Source organism: Antechinus flavipes, chromosome 1 (assembly GCF_016432865.1).
Source record: "Antechinus flavipes isolate AdamAnt ecotype Samford, QLD, Australia chromosome 1, AdamAnt_v2, whole genome shotgun sequence".
Classification (NCBI taxonomy): Eukaryota; Metazoa; Chordata; class Mammalia; order Dasyuromorphia; family Dasyuridae; genus Antechinus; species Antechinus flavipes.
The window spans coordinates 188,800,703-188,825,486 of NC_067398.1; the positions used below are offsets into that span (position 1 = coordinate 188,800,703).

Consider the following 24,784-nt stretch of genomic DNA (forward strand, 5'->3'; position numbering starts at 1 on the left):
TGTTTTGAGCAGTATGAAGCCCATGTAACCCCTCCCTAAAATGTTTTTAAATGCATTAAACAAAATGCATAGGATTACAAAGGAAACCAATTATATTGAAATTTTTCATTTAAAAAAAAATAATAAATCCAAGCTCTTGGAACCAGGTTGAAAATCTCAATATTAATGTTTTACACAGAACGAGATAAAAACATGCTTTGTCTTCAGAGCATCTATGCTGTTCTTCCCTGTGGGAAAGCAGGATCTATGTGCTGACTTTAGATTTTTTTCATATCAGTCTTATTCACTGTAAATAAACAAAGGAATTAGTAATATAGGATTTTTGTAAGAAGTGATGTCCTTAGTACTCCCCTTATCAGCTTCTATCTCTGTAGAAGGTCTTAAATATAATCATATTAGATAGATTTTTTTTTTAAACAAGTAATTTACAAATTTGTGTGATTTTTTTTTTTATCATTTCTAAGAAAATGTCATGTAAATATTCTACATGAAATGTGTATTTTAAAATTAATTTGAGTTAAAATTAATTTTTGTAGCAATGTTGTAGAAACTGTTACAAAACTTCCTGGCAATCATTGCTAACACCTTTAAGAGTATACAGTTTGGAATTCTTTTCTCTGAACAAAAAAAAAAAAAAGAGTCTTGCTTTCACCTGGACATAAATGATGAATACAAAAATGTTTGCATTACAGCCTCAACCAAAACTTAAAACTTCCCTTTTGGTTTCCTCAATGTTATGATAAATTCTACTATGATTTTTATGTAGATTTTTTTTTCAGGTCATATAATTGTTAAGGAACATGTTTGCTATTCATATACAAGGTGTGACTTAAAAAAATCCATGTCATTACTTTTATGGTTTTAAAAAAGCACTTCATTTATAATAAATAAACATTCTTTAAGACCACTGAACACTGGAAATGCAAGAAGAAAATCTCTCCTGGGGTGTAAAAAATCAGTGCTCAAAGTTTTGTAAATTACTGTAGATTAGAGATGGCATAGAATGTAACCATTATCTTATGTGGCAATCAGAGAGGAGGAGATGACTTATTTTGCAAGAGACTTTACAAATTGTCATATCTAGTAATGTCTAATGTCGTCAGTCTTTTAAAAATTAGATTATTTGGAGTGATTGTATTTAAAAATATTCTATAAGACCTGCTATTTTGTGGAGTTTAATATTTCGAACTAGAAAAATGATCGAATAGCAAAGGAGTTATTGAAGTATTTTTGTTTTCTTTCTTTTATTATCCTGTTGAAAAATGGTTCTTCATACCTAGGAACTGTGCTATCCAGCAGCAAAATCCTCAGAGATACTATTATAGCCTGCAGTCTGTCTCAGTGAACCACTCTACAAATCTTCTCTTACAATTTGTTGAGTGCATATCATATACAGACCAATCTGAGGTAGAAAATAATAGAAAATATCTCAAGGATTTCATTAACTTAATCTCTATACTAAATCACAACTTCCTTAATCTCAATATTAGACTATGTCAAGGATTTCTTTAACTTCCTTTTTCAGAATTAAACTATTAAACTGTGGTAAACATGTAAAGGACTGTTTGCCATCTGGGGGAGGAGGGGAGGGAGGAAGAGGAAAAATCGGAACAGAAGTGAGTGCAAGGGATAATGCTATAAAAAAATTACCCTGGCATGGGTTCTGTCAATAAAAAGTTATTTAAAGAATAAAAAATAAATAAATAAATAAAAAACTGTGGTAAGCTTCATTAAAGAGATTGCTTTATTTAAACACATTCTTATTTTGTTTCCATCCCCAAATTGGACAGTTCATTGGACTTGATATTCTTTGCCTAATCATCTATCTCAAAAACACATGTCGTTCCTTTAAATATATACATATTGCCGGGGAGGGGGGAAGGATATAGTGAAAAGAATTCCTAAGTGGAATATTCATTTTTTAGATAGAGCCTCTCCACTTGTTTTCTTGAGCAGACTAATTTGGGAAGAGAAATTTAGAATTGTGTAGAAGACATTAAGTGATGTGCTCCTAAGTTGTATTTGTAATGAGTCAGAAATGGGATTTGAACTTAGTTTCTCTCATTCTAGAGTCTATAAGTTCTCTTTCCCATCCTTTTTTAATTCTTCTCTCCTTTCCCTTTGAAATCTTTCCCCTTTCTCCCAGAAAACAACCCAAAAGAAAAATCCAGTGAAGTTTTATCTTTTTATTTTTTTTGCTTCAGGAGGCCTTTTCTAACTAACCAAAATTGTGAAATATAATGTAAATAGAAAGTTGAAGGGCAAATAGCTTTGTCCAGACAAAGCATCCAAAGAAATATTTACAGGAGCTGGAAGGGCTCATCTAATCCAACCTCTTCATTTTACAGACGAGGGGATTGAAGCCTAGAAAATCTTTTAAGTGTTTCGTCCATTTGTCACCACATGTATCTCCTTCCCCCCCAGTTTAATGATCCTTCTCTTTGGGGGGGAGAAAAGGTTGTATTATACCTATGTGTTGTATTTTCTGCATTATCAGGAAGGTCCTTAACTTAAGGTAAGAGGCTCATTTTTCTCTCAGCCCCCATTCCCATCCAAACAAGGGACTGTAAGGGTTTTTGGCATAGCAGCACTCCTTACAGATCCCTATCAGTTCTGGGCTGCTTGAGATGAGTGTAGGCACCCACGCATGGAGGCAGGGCGAGATGAGAGCCATAGAACTGGAACTTCAAATAGATTCTTAAAGGAGAAGCATTTCTCTGTAGGATGAAAAGAGCCCAATTACATTGGCTCCCAAAAGACTGAATATAAGCTGCCTTGGATAAGGCTTTGGAACTTCTGAACTCCTTAGTGCAATGTTTTCAAATTCTCCACTAATGTGTTTATAAGAGTCCTTGCAGCCTGCATAGTGACTAAGAAAACTATATATTAATATTATCTGTGTTCTATTGTATTTGTATTTATTTTGTGAAAATATTTTCCAATTACATTTTATTCTGGTTGGGCCACATTTCCTGCATGTTTGAAACCTTTATTGCATCCACCTTTCCTATTATAATATTTACACTCACTGTAAGCTTTTGTTTAGCTAAATTGTGTGTATTATGTGTCCTGTTTTAAGCAAATCTAGGATAAAATATTAAAATCCAGATTCCCAGACAATGTAAATTAGATTATCTTTCAAAACAATTACTATATTTAAAGTGTTAGAGCAGGAAAGGATCTTAAGAACACTATAGTCTAAAAATCTTATTTTTATGTATTGGTGCCTAGAAACATGAGATGATTTAAGGACACATAGATCATTATGAGTTTATCTGGATCTAAACTTGGTTTATTAACTCCAAGTCAGGGGACTGTTCCATGAATCCTCTCAGGAGCAATATTTAATTGTGACCCTATTTAGGGGAATTAGATCTTTATGCCATAATTCAGTAATAGTAATACACCTACTTTTAAAAGCTATATATATATATATATATATATATATATATATATATATATATATATAATGGTAAATTTAAAAAACTCATTTCCTTATTGAATTAAACAGTCTTGTCTCTTTGTGATCCCTGCTTCTCACTCTAATCACTTGCTCTTGTGTTCATGTTTTTTCTTTCATGTCTCTATTGCTTTCAGTTATACTAATCCTACCTTGTTCTCAGTTAGAAAGGAAAACGACAGGATCTTTCTATTGCCTTTTCATTGTAAATTTTCCTGTTCACTGGATCATTGTAGAAGCTCATTTATTTGCAAGTTAGTTTATGTGTTCAGGACTGGAGTTTGTGGTTTTTTGCACATTGCTGTGTCAGATACTGCTCATGAAGGAGAGTGACAAATTGTTTCTGATGGGCTAGCATTGGGACAATCTGAGACTACCCTGGTGTGTTTCCTATTTGTCACCACTTTCCAAGTTACCATGTGTTACCAGTTTTCTTGATTCAGGTGGGCAAGATAAATCTTGACAGCCTTCCCAGATCCATTAAAGAGAATATACAAATTGCTTTTCTCACTTGGGAGAGAAGTTCTATGCTCCAGTACTCAGTGAAAGCTCTCAAATTCTTCCAGTCTAGCCTTTGAGCTACCTTCATTCTTTTTGCCTTTAGTGTGGACTCAGTTAGTTTTGGAGTTAGATTTCTATTATCCTGCTCTTTAGCTACATGGTAACTTTCATTGAATTCTCCTAAAGTTTATAATGGATGATGAGAGGAGCAAAACATTTTGATTTGAATGATTTTTTTCATGTCTGCCATCTTCCTCAAGGATGTTTCATCTAGAGCAGGGCTTCTTAAACTTTTTCCAATCACAACTCCTTCTTATCTGAAAAATTTTTACATGAACCTCAGGTATATAGGTATACAAATCAAACATCTATTGATAATAAATCCTAAAGAAAATTATTTTAAAACAATTCTTTGATGTACATATAATTTTAGTATTTTTATTAACTACAAAAGCAAATTTACATATTAATGAGATTGATGTGCTTGTTTATTTTTGCACAAAGAATTCAATTTTGGCAGAATATTTGATACCTTTTACCTTTGCCAATATGTTTCCCAACATCCTCAATTCAGTTACATGACCCCATATGGGGTCACAACCCACAGTTTAAAAAGCTTTGATCTAGAGTCTGGCATGATAGAAAGTGCACTAAAATTGAAAATGGGAGTCCCTTGTTTATATTCTGTATCTTCTTTGTTTTTCTATATGACCATGGACAAGTTACTTTACTTTTGTGACCCTCGGTACTTTTCTATAAAGTGGTGCGGATTTTAATGTTGCACAAATTTTAAAGAATTGTTTATAAAATCACTCTACTGGAAAAGACTTCAGTAGCAATTTGGTCCAACCCATATGTGAAAAAGAATCCAGTATCCCCAGGAGTGGTCATCAAGCCTTTATATAACCTTTCCAAATGAAAAGGAAACTATTGTCTTCTGGCAGCAGTTAAAGCACCATTAATTACCTTGAAAATTTCTTAGTGACTGCTTGTGTCTCTTAGTTCCCTGAGAACATTCTTCTGTGTACATGAAGACTTCAGTCATTTCTTGTATTCTTGAATTGCAAGATCAGGATCAGGACATATCATGTTTCCAATAATTGAGAAGAATCATTCTACATTGATTTTTAGTGTGATAGCTTTTGGCTGTTTGCCCTCAAGAGTGTACAGTATTATTAGAGAAATGTTTTCGTAACTAAGTCTCCTTTAACTGCCAAGATGGGCGCCAGTTTTCATGGTATTCCTTTGTGTTGCAGGCAGATGACCTTGATAATTTGTATACAGGGGCTATACTAAAAGAACTGGAGCAGGGTGTGTGTGTGTGTTTAATGTAAATGTATTCTATGACAAACTGCTTGCTTTTTCCAAAAAGCAAAATTTTTTGTATTACTGATCCTATATATCTGTGAGATTAGATAAGTTGTGTGTGTGTATGTGTGTGTGTGTGTGTGTGTACATATGTGTGTGTACATACATATATATATCTGTACACACACACAAATACAAGTATAATCGGCCTTTGCAGTCCCTTAAAGGAAAAGGAAAAGGATATAGAAGAAACTGATTAGAAATAGTTTAAAACGTGCCAAATGGGAAAGATTCATGTTATGGCTATGTTCAACTACTGGAGGAAAAAATGTTTCTATATTTTAGACTTTCCCCTTCCTGCAACTTCCTCCAACTTTCCCTCTCAAATGTGCCTTGAAAGGAAGAGTTGGAAAAATGGAGTTCTGATTATTCTTTCCTTAATTAAAATTAACTCGGAAGCTGACTACTTTAAGTAGTTTTCTCATTAAAGAACTGCATATCTGTTGCTTTAAAAACCAGTACACTGGAGCAGCTAGGTAGCACAGTGGCTAAAGCACCAGCCCTGAAGTCAGGAGGACCTGAGTACAAATCTAGTCTCAGACACTTAATACTTCTTGGCTGTGTGACCCTGGGCAAGTCACTTAACCCCAATGGCCTCAGCAAAAAAAAAAAAAAAAAAAAAAAAAAATACACTGCTTGCATCACCTATTAGCTTATATACCCAATGCTAAAACTTGGTCTTGTGTACTGCTGAAAGTTAGAATTTACTTTTCTGTCACATTTCCAAGCTATAATTCTCCTAAATATAAGAGGAAGGGGCAAAAAGAAACATTAGGCAGTTACTCCTTTTTAGATGACATCAAGCAGTATTAACCAATTAATTTATTTGTATGTAATGTGGTGGGTGAAAATTGCCTATCAAATTGAGCAATGAAAAATGCTTTCTTACCTATTTTTTTTAGTTCTGCATTTATTTTGACTGAATGGAACTTAATCATCTACACAAAGTTTGTTGTCTTTTGGGTTGGAGCAACTTAAATTGTGACTTAAAAAAAAAAAAACACATGCATTTTAAAAAATTGCCAGTGAAAATGGAATGGCTTACATTTAAAATATTTAACACAGTTAGCCTGAGAGAGTTAAGGGGGATGCTTAGAGTCAGGTGACTTATAGTGAAATTTTAGTCCTCATTTGTAGAAGAATGAGGACTTTATATTACATTTAGATGATGATTTTGAGACTGCTAAAGAAAAAGGCACTGTATAGAATTGATATGAAAGCATTTGGTATACTAACTTATGGGCCATTTTTCGTTACCAAAATGAAAGTAATCTTTAAATTTAAAGGTTTTTGTGTATGTTTGGGTATGCTTTCTGCTTATAAAATGAGGATTTAAAGGATTTGAAAGAGGAAAAGACCATTGATTTGGAAAATTTCACTTAATAGAATTACTGGACGCTGGAACTGCAACAGTCTCTTACCTTCCTAACTGACTTATTATTCCTAATGGGAAGGAAGCTCTGTGGAAAGCCTTCAAGCTTTCCTACCTTTCTTTTCTTTTCTTTTTTTTTTTTTAAACTGTTTTGCATTTTTCTAGATCTGAAAAATATTTTTGATGGACTCAGCAAGAGTAGCACTCCCTTTGCCTTTCTCCTCATCTCCCCACTTAGTCTGGACCCACACTGTCCTTGCTACCTCAGAGTTTGCCTGAGCAACTTTAAGGATCAGTCACTCAACGCATATTTAATAAACATCACTGAGTACCTAGTGTGGAAATGTAGATCATTTGCAGTTTCCAGACCATTTCACTGTGATTTTTTTTTTTTTAATTATTTGGCTCCCATCTGGAGACCACAAAGAGTGGGCCTGGCAAGCAACCAGTGACTAAGTCCCTGATTTCCTTGGTCTTTTCAGACCTCTCTGTAGCCTGGGGTAGAATCTGGGCCTTTGAGGACACCCAGGCCTAGGCAGAAAGCTGTCTGCACTTGTCTAGCTTCAGGCCTACCACTTGAGAACAACTTCAGCCATTCATAACTCAATGGTTATTACATTGCAGAAAACAGAAAAGAGTGGTGGTAAATTTTGGTGCGGGATACACCAGTCATTCAAGATGGAGTCTGTCTTCTTGAGGTCTCACCTGAAATACTGGTAGTGGTAGCAAGTTCTTTCTGGATATGTTTATTCTGTTGCGTTGATGAGAGGCAAATCAATTAATTAAAACAATGGAAGCATGATTGTGATTATCTTGCTAAAACACCCCCAGTAGTTCCTAATTAGTATTAAAATAAAATACATATACCTGGGCCTCTTTATTTATTACCCTTGGACTCAACAAGCAATTTGAAAATCTTTTGGGGCTACTTTTATGCTATATTTCTTGACCTATCTGAATTTCCTGGACTATACACTGTTTCCTGAGCTCATCTCATTCTTAAACCTCTATATTCACTTTATCTCCTGGGCTTGATGTAGTCCTACTCTTCTTTTCCATCATTCTTAACCCTACACATAGTTCTGCCTTTTAAAATCCTTTTTAAGAATTCCAGCTGAAGTGCTACTACTGGGCTTATATCCCAAAGAAATCTTAAAGAAGGGAAAGGGACCTGTATGTGCCAAAATGTTTGTGGCAGCCCTGTTTGTAGTGGCTAGAAATTGGAAAATGAATGGATGCCCATCAATTGGAGAATGGTTGGGTAAATTGTGGTATATGAATGTCATGGAATATTATTGTTCTGTAAAAAATGACCAGCAGGATGAATATAGAGAGGCTTGGAGAGACTTACATGAACTGATGCTGAGTGAAATGAGCAGAACCAAAAGATCATTATATACTTCAACAACAATACTGTATGAGGATGTATTCTGATGGAAGTGGATTTCTTTGACAAAGAGAAGATCTAACTCAGTTTCAATTGATCAATGATGGACAGAAGCAGCTACATCCAAAGAAAGAACACTGGGAAATGAATGTAAACTGTTTGCATCTTTGCTTTTCTTCCCGGGTTATTTTTACCTTCTGAATCCAATTCTTCCTGTGCAACAAGAGAACTGTTCGGTTCTGCTCACATATATTGTATCTAGGATATACTGTGACATATTTAACATGTATAAGGCTGTTTGCCATCTGGGGAGGGGGTGGAGGGAGGGAGAGGAAAAATCGGAATAGAAGTGAGTGCAAGGGATAATGTTATTAAAAATTCTCCTGGCATGGGTTCTGTCAATAAAAAGTTATAATTATTAAAAAAAAAAAAAAAAAAAAAAGAATTCCAGCTGAAATGTTACCTTCCTTCATGAAACCTTTCCTGATTTCCCTCCTCTCCCCCTTCCCAATAAGTGATCTTATTTTCCTCAAAATTCTCATATTTTACTTCGTGATGAGGTGGTATATATCATACATTCTTGAATGTTAGTGCAAATAGAACACAGACTCTAGCAGGATCTATTAGCCTGTCTTAAAGATATGCCTGGTTAAATGTAGATAATCTTATCACCAAAAAGCTGGTTGAGCACAAAATGATTTTAGTTGTTGTTATTTGGGGTGAGGACAGGGTTATCATGGAAAACATTTACCATAGAATTTTGAAATGTCATTCATAAGAGTAATCTATGTCTGTGAAATCTTGACTCCTTCAGGTATCGAAATAAGTAACTTCATTGTTTGCTGTCTTGAATCACCTATAATTGCTTTTGATTCCAACCCTTCCCATCTTCCCTAGCAGTTTGCTAATATAATTACTTCTCTCTAATCTTCCTTTTCTTTTTCCTAAAAATAAGATCAGATCTTTCCATCCTCAAAAACAACTCTTCCTCACTAGATTTTAGCATCCCTGTGATTATCCCTTTTGAAGACAAACTCTTCCCTCCCCCAGTTGCCATCACTTCCTTTCTCTTTATTTCTTAACCTAGAAATTCCTCAGTCCTCACTATTTGACCTTTCTGCAATACTGGATATTTTTTTTACCACTTTTTGCTTGTGGATACTCTCTCTTCTTTAAGTTTTTATGACACTTTCTTCTGAATTTCTCCTTTTAACTCTCTGTGTATTCCTCAAGGGTCTTTGATCCTGAGCCCTCTTTTTTCCCTAGCACCTTGCTTGATGACTTCATCAGCTTGCATAGGTTTAATTATTTTTTCTGTGGTGATAATTTCCATATCTGTCTATTCACACTTCTTCTCCTGAGTTCCAAAATCACATTTCCAGCTGCCTTTAACATTTCAAACTGTATGTCTCCTAAGTATCTCAAACTCTTTTTCAAAAACAGAATTAATCTTTCTTTTTGGGCCTAGACAACTTGCAGATTTTTCTATTAATGTTCCTTCCAGTTATCCAGGACTCCAGATATCCATTCATTGGTTAAATCATCTTGTTTCACTCACATTAAGCTGTATTAGATTCTTATCATCTCCCACAGAAACCTCCTAAGGAACTTCATTCTAGTCCATTAGTTATTCAATAAGCACTAATTATATACCTGTTCTATGCATTCCCCTTGGCACTGGGTATACAAAGACACAAATGGAATATTGCTTGCCTTAAATGTCAAGTTATTTTTCTAGAACAATGTCTCACTATGCCATTTCCTCTGTTCATTGAACTCCAGCAACTGTATTGTTTTAAACTCAAATATAAACTTCTCTGTTAAGCTTTTATAGGCTTTTAAACCTTTTCCCACCTATTTTTCCAACTTTCCTATATTTTCTGATCTATCAAAATTGCTCTTGTCGTTCCTTACACTTGGCCTTTTATCTCTGCCTTTGCCCTGGTTATCCTTCTTGCCTGGAATTCATTCTCTTCACATCTCTGTCTCTTATGATCCCTTATTTCTTTCACAATTCAGTTCAAGCATCACCTGTTATGTAATCTTTCAGCTCTGCCTCCTTATTAGAATTCTAAACCACCCACCCTCCCCATATATACACAGTACTTTCTATTGTAGGTGGGTGTGTATGTATATCTACATACATACACGTTGCCTCCCCTGAAAGAATATAAGATCTATGAGGGCAGAGACTTTCATTTTTCTCTTTTATTTCCCAAGTCCTAGTATAGTACCTGTCATATAGTTGATAAATGTTGGTTAATGTTTTATTTTTGAATGCCAAAAACATGTTTTATTTATGTTATATGTTACATTTGTGCTTAACAAGTATTTGTTGAATTGTTACTGAATTTAGTTGTTTTGTAAGTTACTTTGTGGCAATTGACATCTTTTACCCCTTCCTCTGAGATGGTTCTTCTTTGCAAGCGGATTCCCACAACTGGATTCCATGTTAACATCTCAGACCACCCTAAAAATTTCCAGCTTTGTATATCCATCACCCCATTGCCAAGTGGTCCATTAGCTGCCAAGCTGCTTCTATTCCTACATAGTACCTAGCTAGGACAAACTAAAGCCTGGTCCATTTGTTACTCTTTGAATTGAGAAGAAATGTGGCTCAGGAGTGGGGAAAAAAGGATGAAAGAATCCATATGAATATTACTTTTAAAAGTGATGAAATTAGTCTCATTCTGAATCTAAATACTTAGAGGGTCAAAAATAATGATGGATTTGAAGCCTTCCCTTCTAAAATAACACTAGATTACTTTTTTTAAAAAATCTGCATTTTGGTTGTAGCTTTCATATATATTTGATTAAAACATATGATTCATCAGTGTCAGATGTACCCAAGTGCTCCTTTCTCATTCCTTTTTTAATGCAAATTACTGCATGCTCTTAGAGAGTTATCAGGGATAAGGAAAGATTGTGACTTATCCTTGGGTAATACTGCTAGCTGAAGTCAAAGCCAAGATACGAAAGTTTTTATTGACTCTGAGATCAGTATTCTGTTACAGTTCTTATTCTCTTTATCACACATTGACTGTACCATATATTGATAATAAAGTTTTATTTGATTCCTTGATTTATATATGGCTTCTTGGCATTGTATAGGTTTGTAAAGTCAGAGGAAATTTGTTTTTTGGTGAAATGTGTCGATGCATCTTATTTTTCTAAAGCTAAAATGTAAAACCTATGTTCTACATCTTTGTGAAGTTCTAAAAATATATTTTAATTGGTCTAGATCAGGGGTCCTCAAACTACCGGTCAGATACAGCAGCTGAGAACGTTTATCCCCCTCACCCAGGACTATGAAGTTTCTTTATTTAAAGGCCCACAAAACAAAGTTTTTGTTTTTACTATAGTCTGGCCCTCCAACAGTCTGAGGTACAGTGAACTGGCCCCCTATTTAAAAAGTTTGAGGACTTCTGATCTAGATGAAATTTACTATTTATGCTATCAAATTGGGGGGAGAGGGGGTTATTCTCAAAATTTTTAAATTAATTCTTAAAAATTCTTAACTTAAACTTAAACTTAAATTCTTAACACTAAAAAAGCATTTCTATGCATGATGCAGAATACAAGAAAAAAGAGGCTTTGAATATGAAAACATGAATCTCCATGTTATTCCATTTGGCGCTCTCTCTCTCTCTCTACATATATATATATACCATATTACTTTCAAAACTGTCCTGCTTATCTTTGCTTTTGTTCTCTTTTGTGCATTTTAAAAGTCTATTGCAACTATTTATTTATTTATTTTTGGCATTTCTTGCTGATCCCTTGGCAAGCTCAGCTAAAAATTGAAAGGAAAAAAAAATCCTTTTAATAAATAAGCATAGTCACAAAAATATTAGTGCACATAGTAGCCATGTCCAAAGCTCTATCTCTTTCTTCACTTTGTGTTCATCATTTTTCTGTCAAGAGGTGGCTAACATGCTTCATCAAATGTCCTTGGAGACCTGGTTACTTATTATATTGATCAGATTCCTTTAATCTTTCAAAGTTGTTTTTACTTTGTTGTTGCTGCCCTGGTATCTCTTGTTTACTTTTGTTTACTTCTTTCTGTGTCAGATCATATAACCTAGGATTCTCTGAAATTGTTTCTTTCATCATTTCTTATGCCATAATAATATTAAGTTCATATACTACATATTAAATTTGCATATCACAATTTGTTCAACTATTCTCCAATTGTCTAATAAACAATGTAAGGTAAAGCTCCTTAGACTCTACTTCTTTTTTCTTTTTTGCCCTTTTGCTTCTTCCTTTAGGATTTCAGTTTATTTTACTTGTGACTATTCCCCTTTCAGTATTCTTCCATATTACCATCCCCTATTCCTCCCTTGTTTGTTAAGTTTGATGTATTTCTACATGAAAACGTGTGTGTTTGTCTATCCTTTATTCCGTTTCAGTTAAGAGTAAAATTCATTGTCTGCCCTCTCTCTGAGCTCATTTCTTCAAACTTCATGTTTGTTTAGTCTTGGCATAGCCCAATTAGAAGAGAGAGCAAGTTCCAAACTATTTTTCCTCATGTCTTTTACCCTCCCTTCTTCTTTTCCTTCTTTAAATGCTCAGAACCAAATCAGTCTAAGCCAGGCCCCTTCTTTTTCCCTTCCCTTAATATTATTTGAAAATAATAAAGTTCTAAAGGGATGCTTATTTCCTTTCCCTCTAATATAATATTAGCACTCACTCTATCACTACATAGCTCCTTTCAAAGGCCCAAATAAATTTACCAAATTTCTCTTGATTCTGTGATTATATTTCCAAGCTATAATATTTTTTTAGTCAGAAATACTTAATTATACTTTTATTAAAGATGCGTACCATTACAGTAGAGTATATAGGCATCTTGTTGCCACTGGGCCTGTGGTATCTGGATCTGAGGACTACAGTTGCAAGCTGGGGTTTTCAGGCTGCATGTTTTACTGACCTGCCTCCAATTTCACTGGTAGGCTGACACTCTGTTTGCCTGAACTGGCATTGGGCTTTACTGCCATTGGATTTTTGGCTGATTTTTTTCTATAGTTCTGGATGGAAGAATTGACTGTAGTTTCTTGTTGGCTTTTTAATATCCTTTTTTTAAAAAATAGCTTTTTATTTACAAGTTATATGCATGGGTAATTTTACAGCATTGACAATTGCCAAATCTTTTGTTCCAGTTTTTCCTCTCCTTCCCCCCATCTCCTTCCCCCGATGGCAGGTTGACCAATACACGTTAAGTATGTTAAAGTGTAAATTAAATATAATATAAGCATACATGTCCTAACATTTTGCTGTACAAAAAGAATTGGAGTTTGAAATAGTGTACTATTAGCCTGTGAAGGAAATCAAAAATGCAGGTGGACAAAAATATAGGGATTGGGAATTCAATGTAATGGTTCATAGTCATCTCCCAGAGTTCTTTCACTGGGTGTAGCTGGTTCAATTAATTACTGCTCTATTGGAGCTGATTTGGTTCATCTCATTGTTGAAGAGGGCCATGTCCATCAGAATTGATCATCATATAGTATTGTTGTTGATGTATATAATGATCTCCTGGTCCTGCTCATTTCACTCAGCATCAGTTCATGGCTTTTTAATATCTTTTAGTCTGATTGGAACTTCCAGTTTTTGCTAGAATAGGCTTGTGGAACCTGGGCAATATGCCTGTATTTGGGCAACCACTTTGGCCAGAAGTTTGTAAGTTTTATAATAGGTTTGTAGGTTTTAAAAATAATGATGACAACTCACTTTTATATATAAATCATCTTAAGGCTTACAGAGTTTTTCTTCATAGCAATCTGTTTTAGTCTCCATTCCAGTCAATCTGGTTCACCAGTTGTTTCCCCAATATGGTATTCTATCTCCTACATTAATGTTTTTGTACATACCAGGTCACTATGTTTAGAATGGACTCCCTCTTCTTCCTCTTAAAAAGTACCATCTAGGTGCTACCTCCTACACAATGTCTTCCCTGTTCACTCAGAGTTATTGGACACTCTTATTCCTGAAATTACTTTGTATTGTGTTGCATTTACTTGGACCAGAGAAGTCTCTATAGTTTTTCATTTTGTTAATTAAATTTTATTTTTAGTTCTAAAGTTTCTTCCCCCACTTTCACCTCTTCCACTCATGCAGAAGGAAAGAAAAACAATGTGTGACAAATATGTACAGTCATGCAAAACAAATTCTTGCATTAACCATGTCCAAAAAAAGAACAAGAAAAAAAGGAAAAGAAATATTATTCAATTTGTACTCTGATTCTATCAGTTCTTTATCACGAAACAGTATGTTTCATCATTACTTCTTTGGAGTTGTGGCTGGTCATTATATCGATCAGATAAGTCTTTCATAGTTGATTACAATTGTAGAAATTGTTCTCCTGGTTTCGCTTACTTCACAAGTATTCTACAAGTTTTTCTAAAACTATCTCCTTAATTTCTTAGAATGTGATAGTATTCTATCAATTCATATGCCATATCTTTTTCAACCATTTCCCAGCAGATGGTCCAATTTTTTGCCACCACAAAAAGATGCTATTAATATTTTTTAATATAGTGGTCTTTTTTTCTTTTTCTCTGATCTCCTTGGAGTATAGACCTAATAATTGTTGCTGGTTCAAAATATATTGTGGGGCATAGTTCCAAGTAGTTGTTCAGAATGGTGAATTAGTTCACAGCTCCCATTCTGAACAATTACTTGGAACTATTCCCTAATTATGCACTAACAGTGCATTAGTGTATCTGTTTTTTGACAGTCCTTTCAGCATTTGTCATCTTTCCCTTTTTGTCATCTTAGCCAATGTGATAGATGAGAAGTAATACCTCAGAGTTGTTTTAATTTCTGTTTCTCTTATTATGAGTGATTAAACTATTGATGGATTTGAATTTTTTTCTTTAAAAATTGACTTCATTTTTTTTTTTTGCAGTTTTTTGCTTTTATTCTAAATTGAGCCACATTGGTTTTGTTTATTTAAAAACTTAAATTTTATGTAATTGAATTTATTTGTTTTATCTTCTGTGAACCTCTTAACTGATCATGAGTTTTTACTATATCCAATGTTTTTCTATGTTCTCCTAATTTGCTTATGATATAACCCCTACTTAATATCTAAATCATCTAACCACTTTGATATTATAGTGATATATGGCATGAGATGTTGGTCTTTGTCTATTTTCTGTCAGGCTACTTCCATTTTCCTTATAGTTTTTGTTGAATACTCAGTTTTTGCTCCAGAAGCTTCATTCTTTTGGTTACTGTGCTTATTTACTTATACATTTTCCTTATTCTATTTCACTGAATAACCTCTCCTTTTCTTACCTAGTAACAATTTGTTTTGATTATTACAACTTTCTAGAATATTTTGAGATCTGGTAGTGTTAGCCCCTCTTCCTTTTCATTTTTTGTATTGAGTTTCTAATATTTTAGACCTTTCATTTCTTCAGATAAATGTTTTTTTCTAAATCTATAAAGTAATTCTTTGATAGTATGATTGGTATAACATTAAATAATTTAGGTGGTCATTTTATTATATTGACTCATTTTACCCATGAGCAATTAATATTTCTACAGTTTAAATGTCTTTATTTGTCTGAAGAGTATTTTATAATTTTTCTTAAATTGTTGTTGTGTGTGTGTGTGATGGCTGTGGTACCTTTTAGAAAAAATTTCTTTTCTCTGTTTATCTCTTAATTAAGTTTGTTATTGCTTTTTCATCCTCTGAGCATATAATTGACTTTGTAAGCTTGATTGATTCTAAATGCTCATTAATAGAGCATCTAGAAAGGGGCAACTAGAATATTTAATATCTTCCAAGGATTAATTGTAACAATTGGAAATGTTTAGCATGGAGAAGAGAAGGCTGGAAGAAGGAATATGATAAGTACTTTCATTTACTTGAAAGGCTATAATGTGGAAAATAGATTAGAATTATTTCCTTTGGGTATAGAAGGCAGAATTTAGTAATCAATAAACACTTATTTAAGCCACCTAGTAGGTGGCACATTGGCTAGAGTATTGGACCTGGAGTTAGATACTTACTACCTTAGTGCCCCTGGGCAAGTCAGTTGACTCTATTTGCCTCAGTACTTCACTTATAAAATGAGCTGGAAACAGAAATAGCCAAAAAAAGAAAAAAGAAAAACTCCAGTATCTCTGCTAAGAAAACCCCAAGTGAGGACTGAAAGAAGACAACAGTTACCAGCTCCTGTGGCCAAACACTGTGTTAAATGTTGCCTTCGAGGAGCTCACTATCTAATAGGAATAAAAAAGAGCTTAAATGGGAAGGGTCCAGAGTGAGAAATGGTCTGAGGAGATTCCATTTTCTGAGTTGATGTTGAATCCAGGATGCCTGTATTGTAAATGATGAGGTGTGAGTTTCCTGAGTGCCCTCTCTTCCTAAGGGAGGTGCTCTCCAGTGTCTCTGGTCTGTGGAAGAAAGAACCTAGGGGGCAGGGATGCTTGGAGGTGTGAATTTCAAAGTTGATTTTGATCTTGCAGGATGCTGAATTTCTGGAGATTATGAAATCAAGATCAGGGTGGGGAGTGAGCTAGAACAAGGCAAAAATGGAAGTTACAGGCAAATTTGGTCAGAAAAAAATGTTATAATAAATCAGCAACTATTAAGTGTTTACTCTGCAAAAATGAAACAGCCCCAGCTTTTAAGGAAGTTAAAGCAACTCTAAAATGGACTGCACTGGAAGGAAATGGATATCCTCTCATTTTATGGGTCTGGAGACAAAGGCTAGATCATCACTTATCAATTTTATCAAGTAGGAATTCTTTTCTTGGGTGTGGATTGGATTAGATCAGGGCTTCTTAAACTTTTTTCACTCAGGATCCTTTTTTTCCTGAGAAATTTTTGTGTGACCTGGGTATATAGTTATATAAATGAGTATACCAATCAAGCATTACTGATAATAAATCACAGTTTCACAGATCCACAGTTTAAGAAGCTTTGGACTAGATTACTGCTAAGGTCCCTTCCATCTCTGAAATTCTCAGATTCCATAAATTATTGTTCCTTTTTTAGGAGAGGTTGCTTTGTATTTTTTCTCTCTCTTTTTCTTGTTCTCTCTCCCTCTCTCTCTCCCTTATCCTGTTTTCCCTCTTTTCTCTCTCTTCCATCCTTGTCTTTCATCCTCTTTACTCTCTTCCTCCCTCCCCCTTTCTGTCCACCCCCTCTTTTTCACTCTTTCTTTTCTCCCCCCATTTCCACTTTACCTCTTGATGGCCTTTGTGAGTGGTGAAGATCAGAGAGAATAAAACATTAAAAATGAATGAGAAAAACTGGAGTAGTTTGTCTCAGGATTGGTGGTTGAGAGGGTGAGGTGGAGGAAATTTAACAAAAGGCATTGATGTTTTAAATGCACAGCAATAGAATCCATCAATAATAAATGGTGTGGCATACAGCAAATGTGCCAAATTGAGTTATTACAGTATATGGATTAGTATATAGAGAAAAAATAAACTGTATAGTTGGTGTCAGAGATTCACTGTAATCACTTCTGATTACAATTTACAAAATTGTTGACAAACAGCTTTTACAAAAGTGTTTTACTTTGCAAAAAAAATATTTTTGAAAAAACAATTTGAAGTATTTTAGGGAAGAATTGCTGGAAATGAATAGATTTTTCTAACCTTAATTAGGAGAAAGTAAATTTCTGATATCTTATTCCATATAATGATTACAAGGAAGAAAATCTTTTCATGATTGAAGTGTAAGTAGAATGAAGATGTGATTTTATAAACATCATTGATTTTGAGCAAAAAAGGAAACATAAATGTCTTCTATTCTTTGTCTCTTTCCCTCCCCCCCAATTTTATAAAGAAACAGGAGACAGGACACTTGCCCCTTGTCACAGAAATGTTGTAGACAGCAACGAAGGATTCATGACCAGGTATCTCTGGTTATCTTCATTTTCTCTTTCTATCTTACCACTTCTCATATAAACAAATTTGCACTAGATGGAATCCTCTAAAATAATCTCAAACTGCTTTGAAAATGTTCATTGAGATACTTTCTAGAATGTGTTATGTATGAGATCATCTTACCCAGTAGAAAACCAGACCAAGAACAATTTGTAGTTTTTCCTATACGCATACATTATTTTTATGAAATTGACAAGAGAGACAAAAAAAATTGTCTTGAATAATTAGAATTCCTTATTGGTACAGAAGAGTGGGAATAAAACTTAATATTTTGAACACTATAACAGATGAAGACAACCGTCTACAAAGTAATTTAGGTGCAAGTGATAAAGTCTGAGTGTGTGTCTGTGTGTGTTGTTTCTGGATTGAAATTAGAGTGTTAATGAATAAAACAGATTCTTGGTTAAGATTAGTGAAGAGTTCCATATGTTTTATGGAAGCTTGTTTGCCTGTCTTGGAAACTGTTATTGAGAGCTGGATGCTATCAGTGCTTTTTTTCCTGTCCCAACTAAATAACTTCCTCTTGGTTTTTCCCAAGGTGAACAAAAAATGCTTATTTCTGGAGATGATGCCAAACTGGGTTAAATTTAGTGTTTGGTAAACTAGAAAGACAAATTGCTTGGCTCTTTGAAGCAATGTTCATTTAATCATTGAGTGCTGATGTTGTAATTCTTGAGAATGAGGGTAGTTATTATATGAAAATTCCAGTTCTGTATCTCATGATTTCTGGTTTTCATATTAACTCCTAACTTGCTCAGGTGTAGAACTGATTTGAGTTGCTCCTTATCATATATTTTTGTTGTCATACTTAAGCTGTTTGAATTTAGAACCATGAAATAAAACTATTTAGTAGTCTTGATAAATGCCTACTTCCACAAACCTTATTTACTTTATAAAGTTCATATACACAACCAAGTTTCTGAAATGTCTTTGGTCCTATTCCTTTAGAATGTTATAAGGTGTTGAAATGTGAGAAGACTGGGAGTGAAATGAAATTGTGGTTCAGGGTAATTGGAGGTGGGGAAAACCCAGTATTTTCATAGTGCATTGTCTGCTTTTGAGCTGTTTTTCAATCCCAGCTGCAGACGGCGGATATGAATTGTGAACCAGCTGCTGTGGTACAGCTGGTTCAGATCTGACTTTATAAGTGCTTGAATGAAACAAAATGAAATGTCTGGAAAATTCCAGTCAGCAACACCAGAGGACACATGTGAAATTAAAATTGTGTGAGCAAATATGGGCTAAGTTGGGCAAATGAGACAAGCTTGACAGTAGGGGTGAGAATCTCTAGTATGGGGAGTACTCAGAATTTCTCCAGCTTTTAAAACCTCTTCAGCAAGAGTTGTTCTTTTGATTTTTCTCCTTGACCTCATTGGGCATCAGTTTTCCTCATCTGTAAAATGAGGGAGTGGACCAGAACATTGATTCCACTGCTAGGTTCTGTGGTCCCTTATGATAACTTTCCTCATTCAGGGACAGAAGAAGGAAAAGTTAGTGGCAACAGTATTTATGATGTTAAAGGTTAGACATACTTTTAGAATATAGTTGATTTATTATTCAGAACTGATTTATGGCACAAAAGAAAAATAATAGTGGATTTGGAATTGGAAGACCCTCGTTCAAATCCTAGTTCAACTACTTTCTAGGCCTCAGTTTCTATATCAGTAAAATGAGGAATTAGATTAAATCACTTTCAAATTCCCTTCCAGCTCCAAATTTAGGATTCTAGGATCTTTTTCTTATGTTAGTCAGTAGTCTTGTCTTTAAATTGCCTGGCAGTGTGTTAAACACTAGAAATACAAAGAAAGGCAAAAGACGGACCCTGCTCTCAGGGAACTCACAATCTAATGGGGAAGGTAACATGAAAACAACTGTGTGCAAACAGGATATATGTCCACATCAATTGAAAATAGCCAGTAAAGGGAAAGTGCTGGACTTTAGACAGTCTAGTCTTTAGGGTATGAATTCTGTCAGAAATCATTTGCTGATACCATTGAGTCTTCCTCACTATGTAATCTCTTGTTCTATAGTTTCAGAGTTAATCAAGAAGCATCCTGCCCAGAAAATGAAAGGGCCAGGATCCAAAATAAAAGTGATGCCTAAGTGCACTATTTGCTGTGATAAAGTCAGGTTCTTTCTACCCTGCCTACATGCACCAGAACCATATTGCTCAGAGCTTTTTCTGTAGGGATGAGATGGGGGATGCCTCCAATTGTTAAGTGACTTTTGTCTTCAAAACACATGGTTGGTAACTTGTTGGGATTTCCCTCACTTCATCTCTTGGTTTCTAATTTCAGTATTTATATTTGGTAGTGGCTGTGCCCTGGTTTGGTGACTTTGTAGTTCAAAGGAGAAGAGACCTTATTGGTCCAGTGTGTTATAAAGTGTTCTGGGTTTGGAGTCAGAGTGTCAGGGTTTGACTCTGGCTCTGGGACCTTTGGGCAGTCATTTAACCTCCATCAACTTCAGGTTCCTCATCTTTAAAATGAGCGGGGTTAACTGGTAGCCTGATGACTAAGAAGGATCCTGAAGAATTCTTAAATTTTCCAATTAGCACATTTATTAGATTCATTAATTGTCATCTTAAGAAGACTGGTGAGTCTTTTGGAAGGGAACTAGGAATGGGACCAAAAAATTGGATGGAAAGAGGAAGAGAAGAGGAAAGCTTGGCTGCACCACTGGGCTGGGGATAGAGAGAAAACTGATTTAGGGAAGGAAGAGGCCTGGGGTCTATCCTACCTCTTCTTTCCCTAAGTCAGTTATCCCTCTATTGGGCAAGGCATATGGGCTGTTCATTTAAAGTTTTGGGGCCTCATGATTCATTCTTTCTAGTTGATAGCATCACCATACTTTAATGGGAGAAAACAATACACTGCTAAAGACTTTCTGTAAGTTTCAACCAAAAAAATCATGTATAAATTTTAGCTTAGCACATTTTTAGTATATTCTGGAGCTATTATAGGCTTCATAAGAGCATTAGTTTCCATCCTGGAGAAATGAAGAGAAACTCCTCTTTTGCATTTGTTCCCTGCATTTACCTTAAAATTTGGTTCTGAATAAATAGGGATCCTATCCTAAAATGACACCATGGAAGTGTTAAGCATGTTGTCTGTAAATGATTTGGAATTGAAGATAAAAGACACCAGGTGTACCTAACTATTCATTACTCCCTCTTCCCAAGTAAATATGACCCCTTGATATTAATACGATGACTGCTTGAATACCTAGAATGTTGCGGGCCAATTTTTTTTGCTTTTAAAAAATAAAACAAAAGCAATTCTTTTCTTCTTATTTTCTGCAGATAACTATCATTTTCAAATCTCACCATGAGTGTACCGATCAAAAAGTATACCAAGCCGTGACAGATGACTTGCCAGCAGCTTTCGTTGATGGCACCACCAGTGGTGGGGATGGTGAGATCAAAAGCCTGCACATTGTGGAGAAGGTGAGCGGCCATCATGTGGAGATGCACGCCAGGTACATAGGAACTACAGTGTATGTGCGGCAGCTGGGGCGCTACCTGACTTTGGCTATCCGCATGCCCAAGAACCTGGCTATGGCTTATGAAGAGAGCCAGGATCTGCAGCTCTGTGTGAATGGCTGCCCTGTAAGTGAGCGCATTGATGATGGACAAGGGCAGGTGTCTGCTATCATGGGGCAGATGCTTCCCCGAGCTGCCTCAGCCCCAGCCTGGCCTGGGTATACACTGGAGACTGCCACTACTCAATGCCATGAGAAGATGCCGGTGAAAGACATCTACTTTCATTCCTGTGTCTTTGACCTGCTCACCACTGGTGATGCTAACTTCACTGCAGCAGCTCACAGTGCCTTGGAAGATGTAGAGGCACTGCACCCTAGAAAGGAACGCTGGCACCTTTTCCCTACCAATGGAATTGGGGGCCTAATGGGGAGCAGCAACTTGTCTGTCAGTCTTAGACTCATGTGCTTGATCCTTGTGGCGTTTTTGTAGGGTTGTGTTTTTTTGTCTATAACAAAGGTTTTAAAATATATATTGTCATAATATATTGAGTAAAAAGATAAGAGTATATATGTATATACCATGTATATGAAGGGATGTTTGTCCTGGGACACCCACCGGATTGTACATATTGTGTTGGACTGTTTTTCATGTATGTTGGATGTAGTATTCTTTGATTGTATCAATTTTGCTTTGCAGTTTTGTGAAATGTTTTATAATGTCCCTGCATTGGGACCTGTTAGAAAGCACTTTATTTTTTATATATTAAATATTTATGTGTGTATATGGTTAATATGTACAGTCTATACACACAGATATCACATCCAGTCCTCCTTCTGAAGGTCTACTTAAGATGCAGATAAGCTCATTATTACTTTTTTATTACCTGATCCTATAGTGCTGTGTTGCCAAGGGCCTCAATTGTCATATTCATAAAAATCACATTCTTTATTTTTATAGATCAAACTGATTAGATCATTTAAACTGTATCTTCGTGTTCTTTTTTTCCATCTTTCAGCCAGTGATAAGCATACATGCTTTATCTTAGACTACTGAGGAAGAGAGTCCACCTACCAGGATTACACTGACATTTTTTGTCCATTATTCTTTAGAGAGATGAGAGAGGCTCTCTCTGAGTCAAAATTTTTGTTACCTGATGTATTGTCAACATTTTTTTCCTTTGAACATCTTCCTAAATGTCATTATATTGTTTCTCATTGCTGTTCTTTTCCAAGTTTTTCATACGTGTCACCTTTCTCAATTAAGACTGTATATATCCAAAATGAAATGGAGCATGGAAGCAATGACAATACAAGCTTTGTTATGCTGACATGGCAAATTAGAGGTGGCTGGTTAAAGTAATAGTTGTTGCCCAGGTCATTGCATTTTCTTCTGTCCCAAGACCTCTTGGTAAAGCTTGGTAAAGCTGACCTTTACCAAATTTGGATAATTTTGGTAATATACAAATTTGCATTTAGCTTCTATTTGTCAACGAACTGCCTCCTCCTTCCACATCACGTTATTTGTAGGCATAGCAGAGCTAATGACCAAGTCTTAGTTTCATTCTTTCAGCTGAGGAAGCTGGCTGAAGTTCAACACAGCAACAATCTTGAGTGTTTTGAGGCTTCTTTACATTGAAAAATTCTGGTTTAATTTAGGACTGTGATAAGATAGACATCTCTGGCTCCCTGTCTATTCATGTATCCAAGAGCTTGAGAGAACAAGTTGATGCTAGGTCTGGGAAGATGTTAAAAAGAATCCTGGCTCTCACATGGAATGATACATCAGCTCCAAATCTAGGGACTGGACTTTTTGTTTCTATGGTATAGAGAACTTCCAGAGGAACAAACTCCCTCTACCAGTGCAGATTAGCGTCTTTTCTGCCATTTATAATCTTAGAGAATTAGAATGAATGTAGAAGCATTTAGAAACTTGCTAGGGTCTCAAAGTCAGTTTGTGTCAGAAGTGGGACACATCCCAGAACTAGTTCAGTGGAAATAGATCTTGAAAGTATCTTAGAAATTATTTACCAGCCTCCTTGTTTTACACTTAAGAAAACCAGAGTCCTGAGGTTAATTGGCTTGCCAAAGTCACATAGGTAAGTAATAGAATTTGGGATTTGAATCCAGGTCCTCTACCTTCAATTCAAGCACTAGTTGAACAAATTTCTTTTAATTTTTTTCTAAAACATAAATTTTGCACAAATTGTTAATCAAATTGAATAAAGACCATTTCTTTAAAGCAATGTGTGAAACCCTGAAGGATTGAAAGGTGTTACTTTTGTACCATTTTAGGTCCTTTTTAGAGAGGAAAGAAGTACCTCTCAATGGTTTGAAAAAATAAAGCTGAGCTTTTTATTTCACATGAATGGATAAGTGGAAATGGTCTATATCCTAATGCAAAATCAAATTATGGATGTTAAGTACCTAATCTCTCACAGTATACTCAGCCAGTTCCCTTTCTTGCTAGAATAATTGTCTGCTCCTCTTCTATAATCTGAAGCCCCACACATCACTAAGTTTCAGAAATGAAAATTCTTCTCTAGGAAGAGAGTGAAGTTCATTTTCTGATGTTCCTTCTCTCGGGTCTCTGGAGAAAGTGTTATTTGCACAAGTGCTTTCCTAAAATTCATTGTTAACCCCCCAAAAAGTTTCCCTTCACCCTGAATATGTGGGTGAGTAGCCCAAAAGCTGGTGAATGGTCTCCTGAGGAACTCAAGCATAGAACATGGTTTTTCCATAGATGCTTCCAATAACTACCTTAAGAAGCCTTCAATTCTTTTCTATTTCTTTGTGTGCTCTCCCCCCTGCCCCACAATGTGTCAAGATTTTGCAGGAAAGTTTTAGATGTGGTTCATGAATATACTCATAAATATTTGTGTAAAAGAGTGAGTGTGCAGTGTGTAAATACTTTAAATTATTATGCTAGAAAAATAAAGTTACATACCCTGCTGTGGAGTACTTGTCGTGGTTATAGTGACACCTGCTGAAAATGCAAAGAAGCACAGGTGCAGAAAGAGTTTAAAAAGCACCAGTGCAGGATATCAAATAATCATATGATAATACTTAATGTGTTACCTACCTCTAAACTAAAAAAAAAAAAAAAAAAATAGCATTTTCTTCATTCTTATTATTAGGTGGTAGATCTTTTTTAAAGGGGTGATGGCATGCATGGGGGGGCAGTATTTTGGGGGGTGTTTGGAAGTTTTTAGTCAGATAATTATCAGAGCTGAAAAGGACCTCAAAAATTACTCAGTTTAAATCCTTCCATTGCCTCAGTGTTCCAAGATCACTGTTTTCATTAGAA

The 24,784-nt window shown here is 35.3% G+C and overlaps 1 protein-coding gene across 1 annotated transcript in view; it reads left to right on the top strand.

Annotated features, from left to right (window-relative positions):
* The window catches only part of RGMB (repulsive guidance molecule BMP co-receptor b), a 36,374-nt gene extending 11,939 nt beyond the window's left edge, over nucleotides 1-24,435 (top strand). The window contains exon 5 of the mRNA XM_051994174.1: nucleotides 21,302-24,435. Coding sequence (XP_051850134.1) covers nucleotides 21,302-21,970 — 669 coding nt within the window. The 3' untranslated portion in view covers nucleotides 21,971-24,435. The remainder of the gene's footprint in view (nucleotides 1-21,301) is intronic.
* The last annotated feature ends 349 nt before the right edge of the window (nucleotides 24,436-24,784 follow it).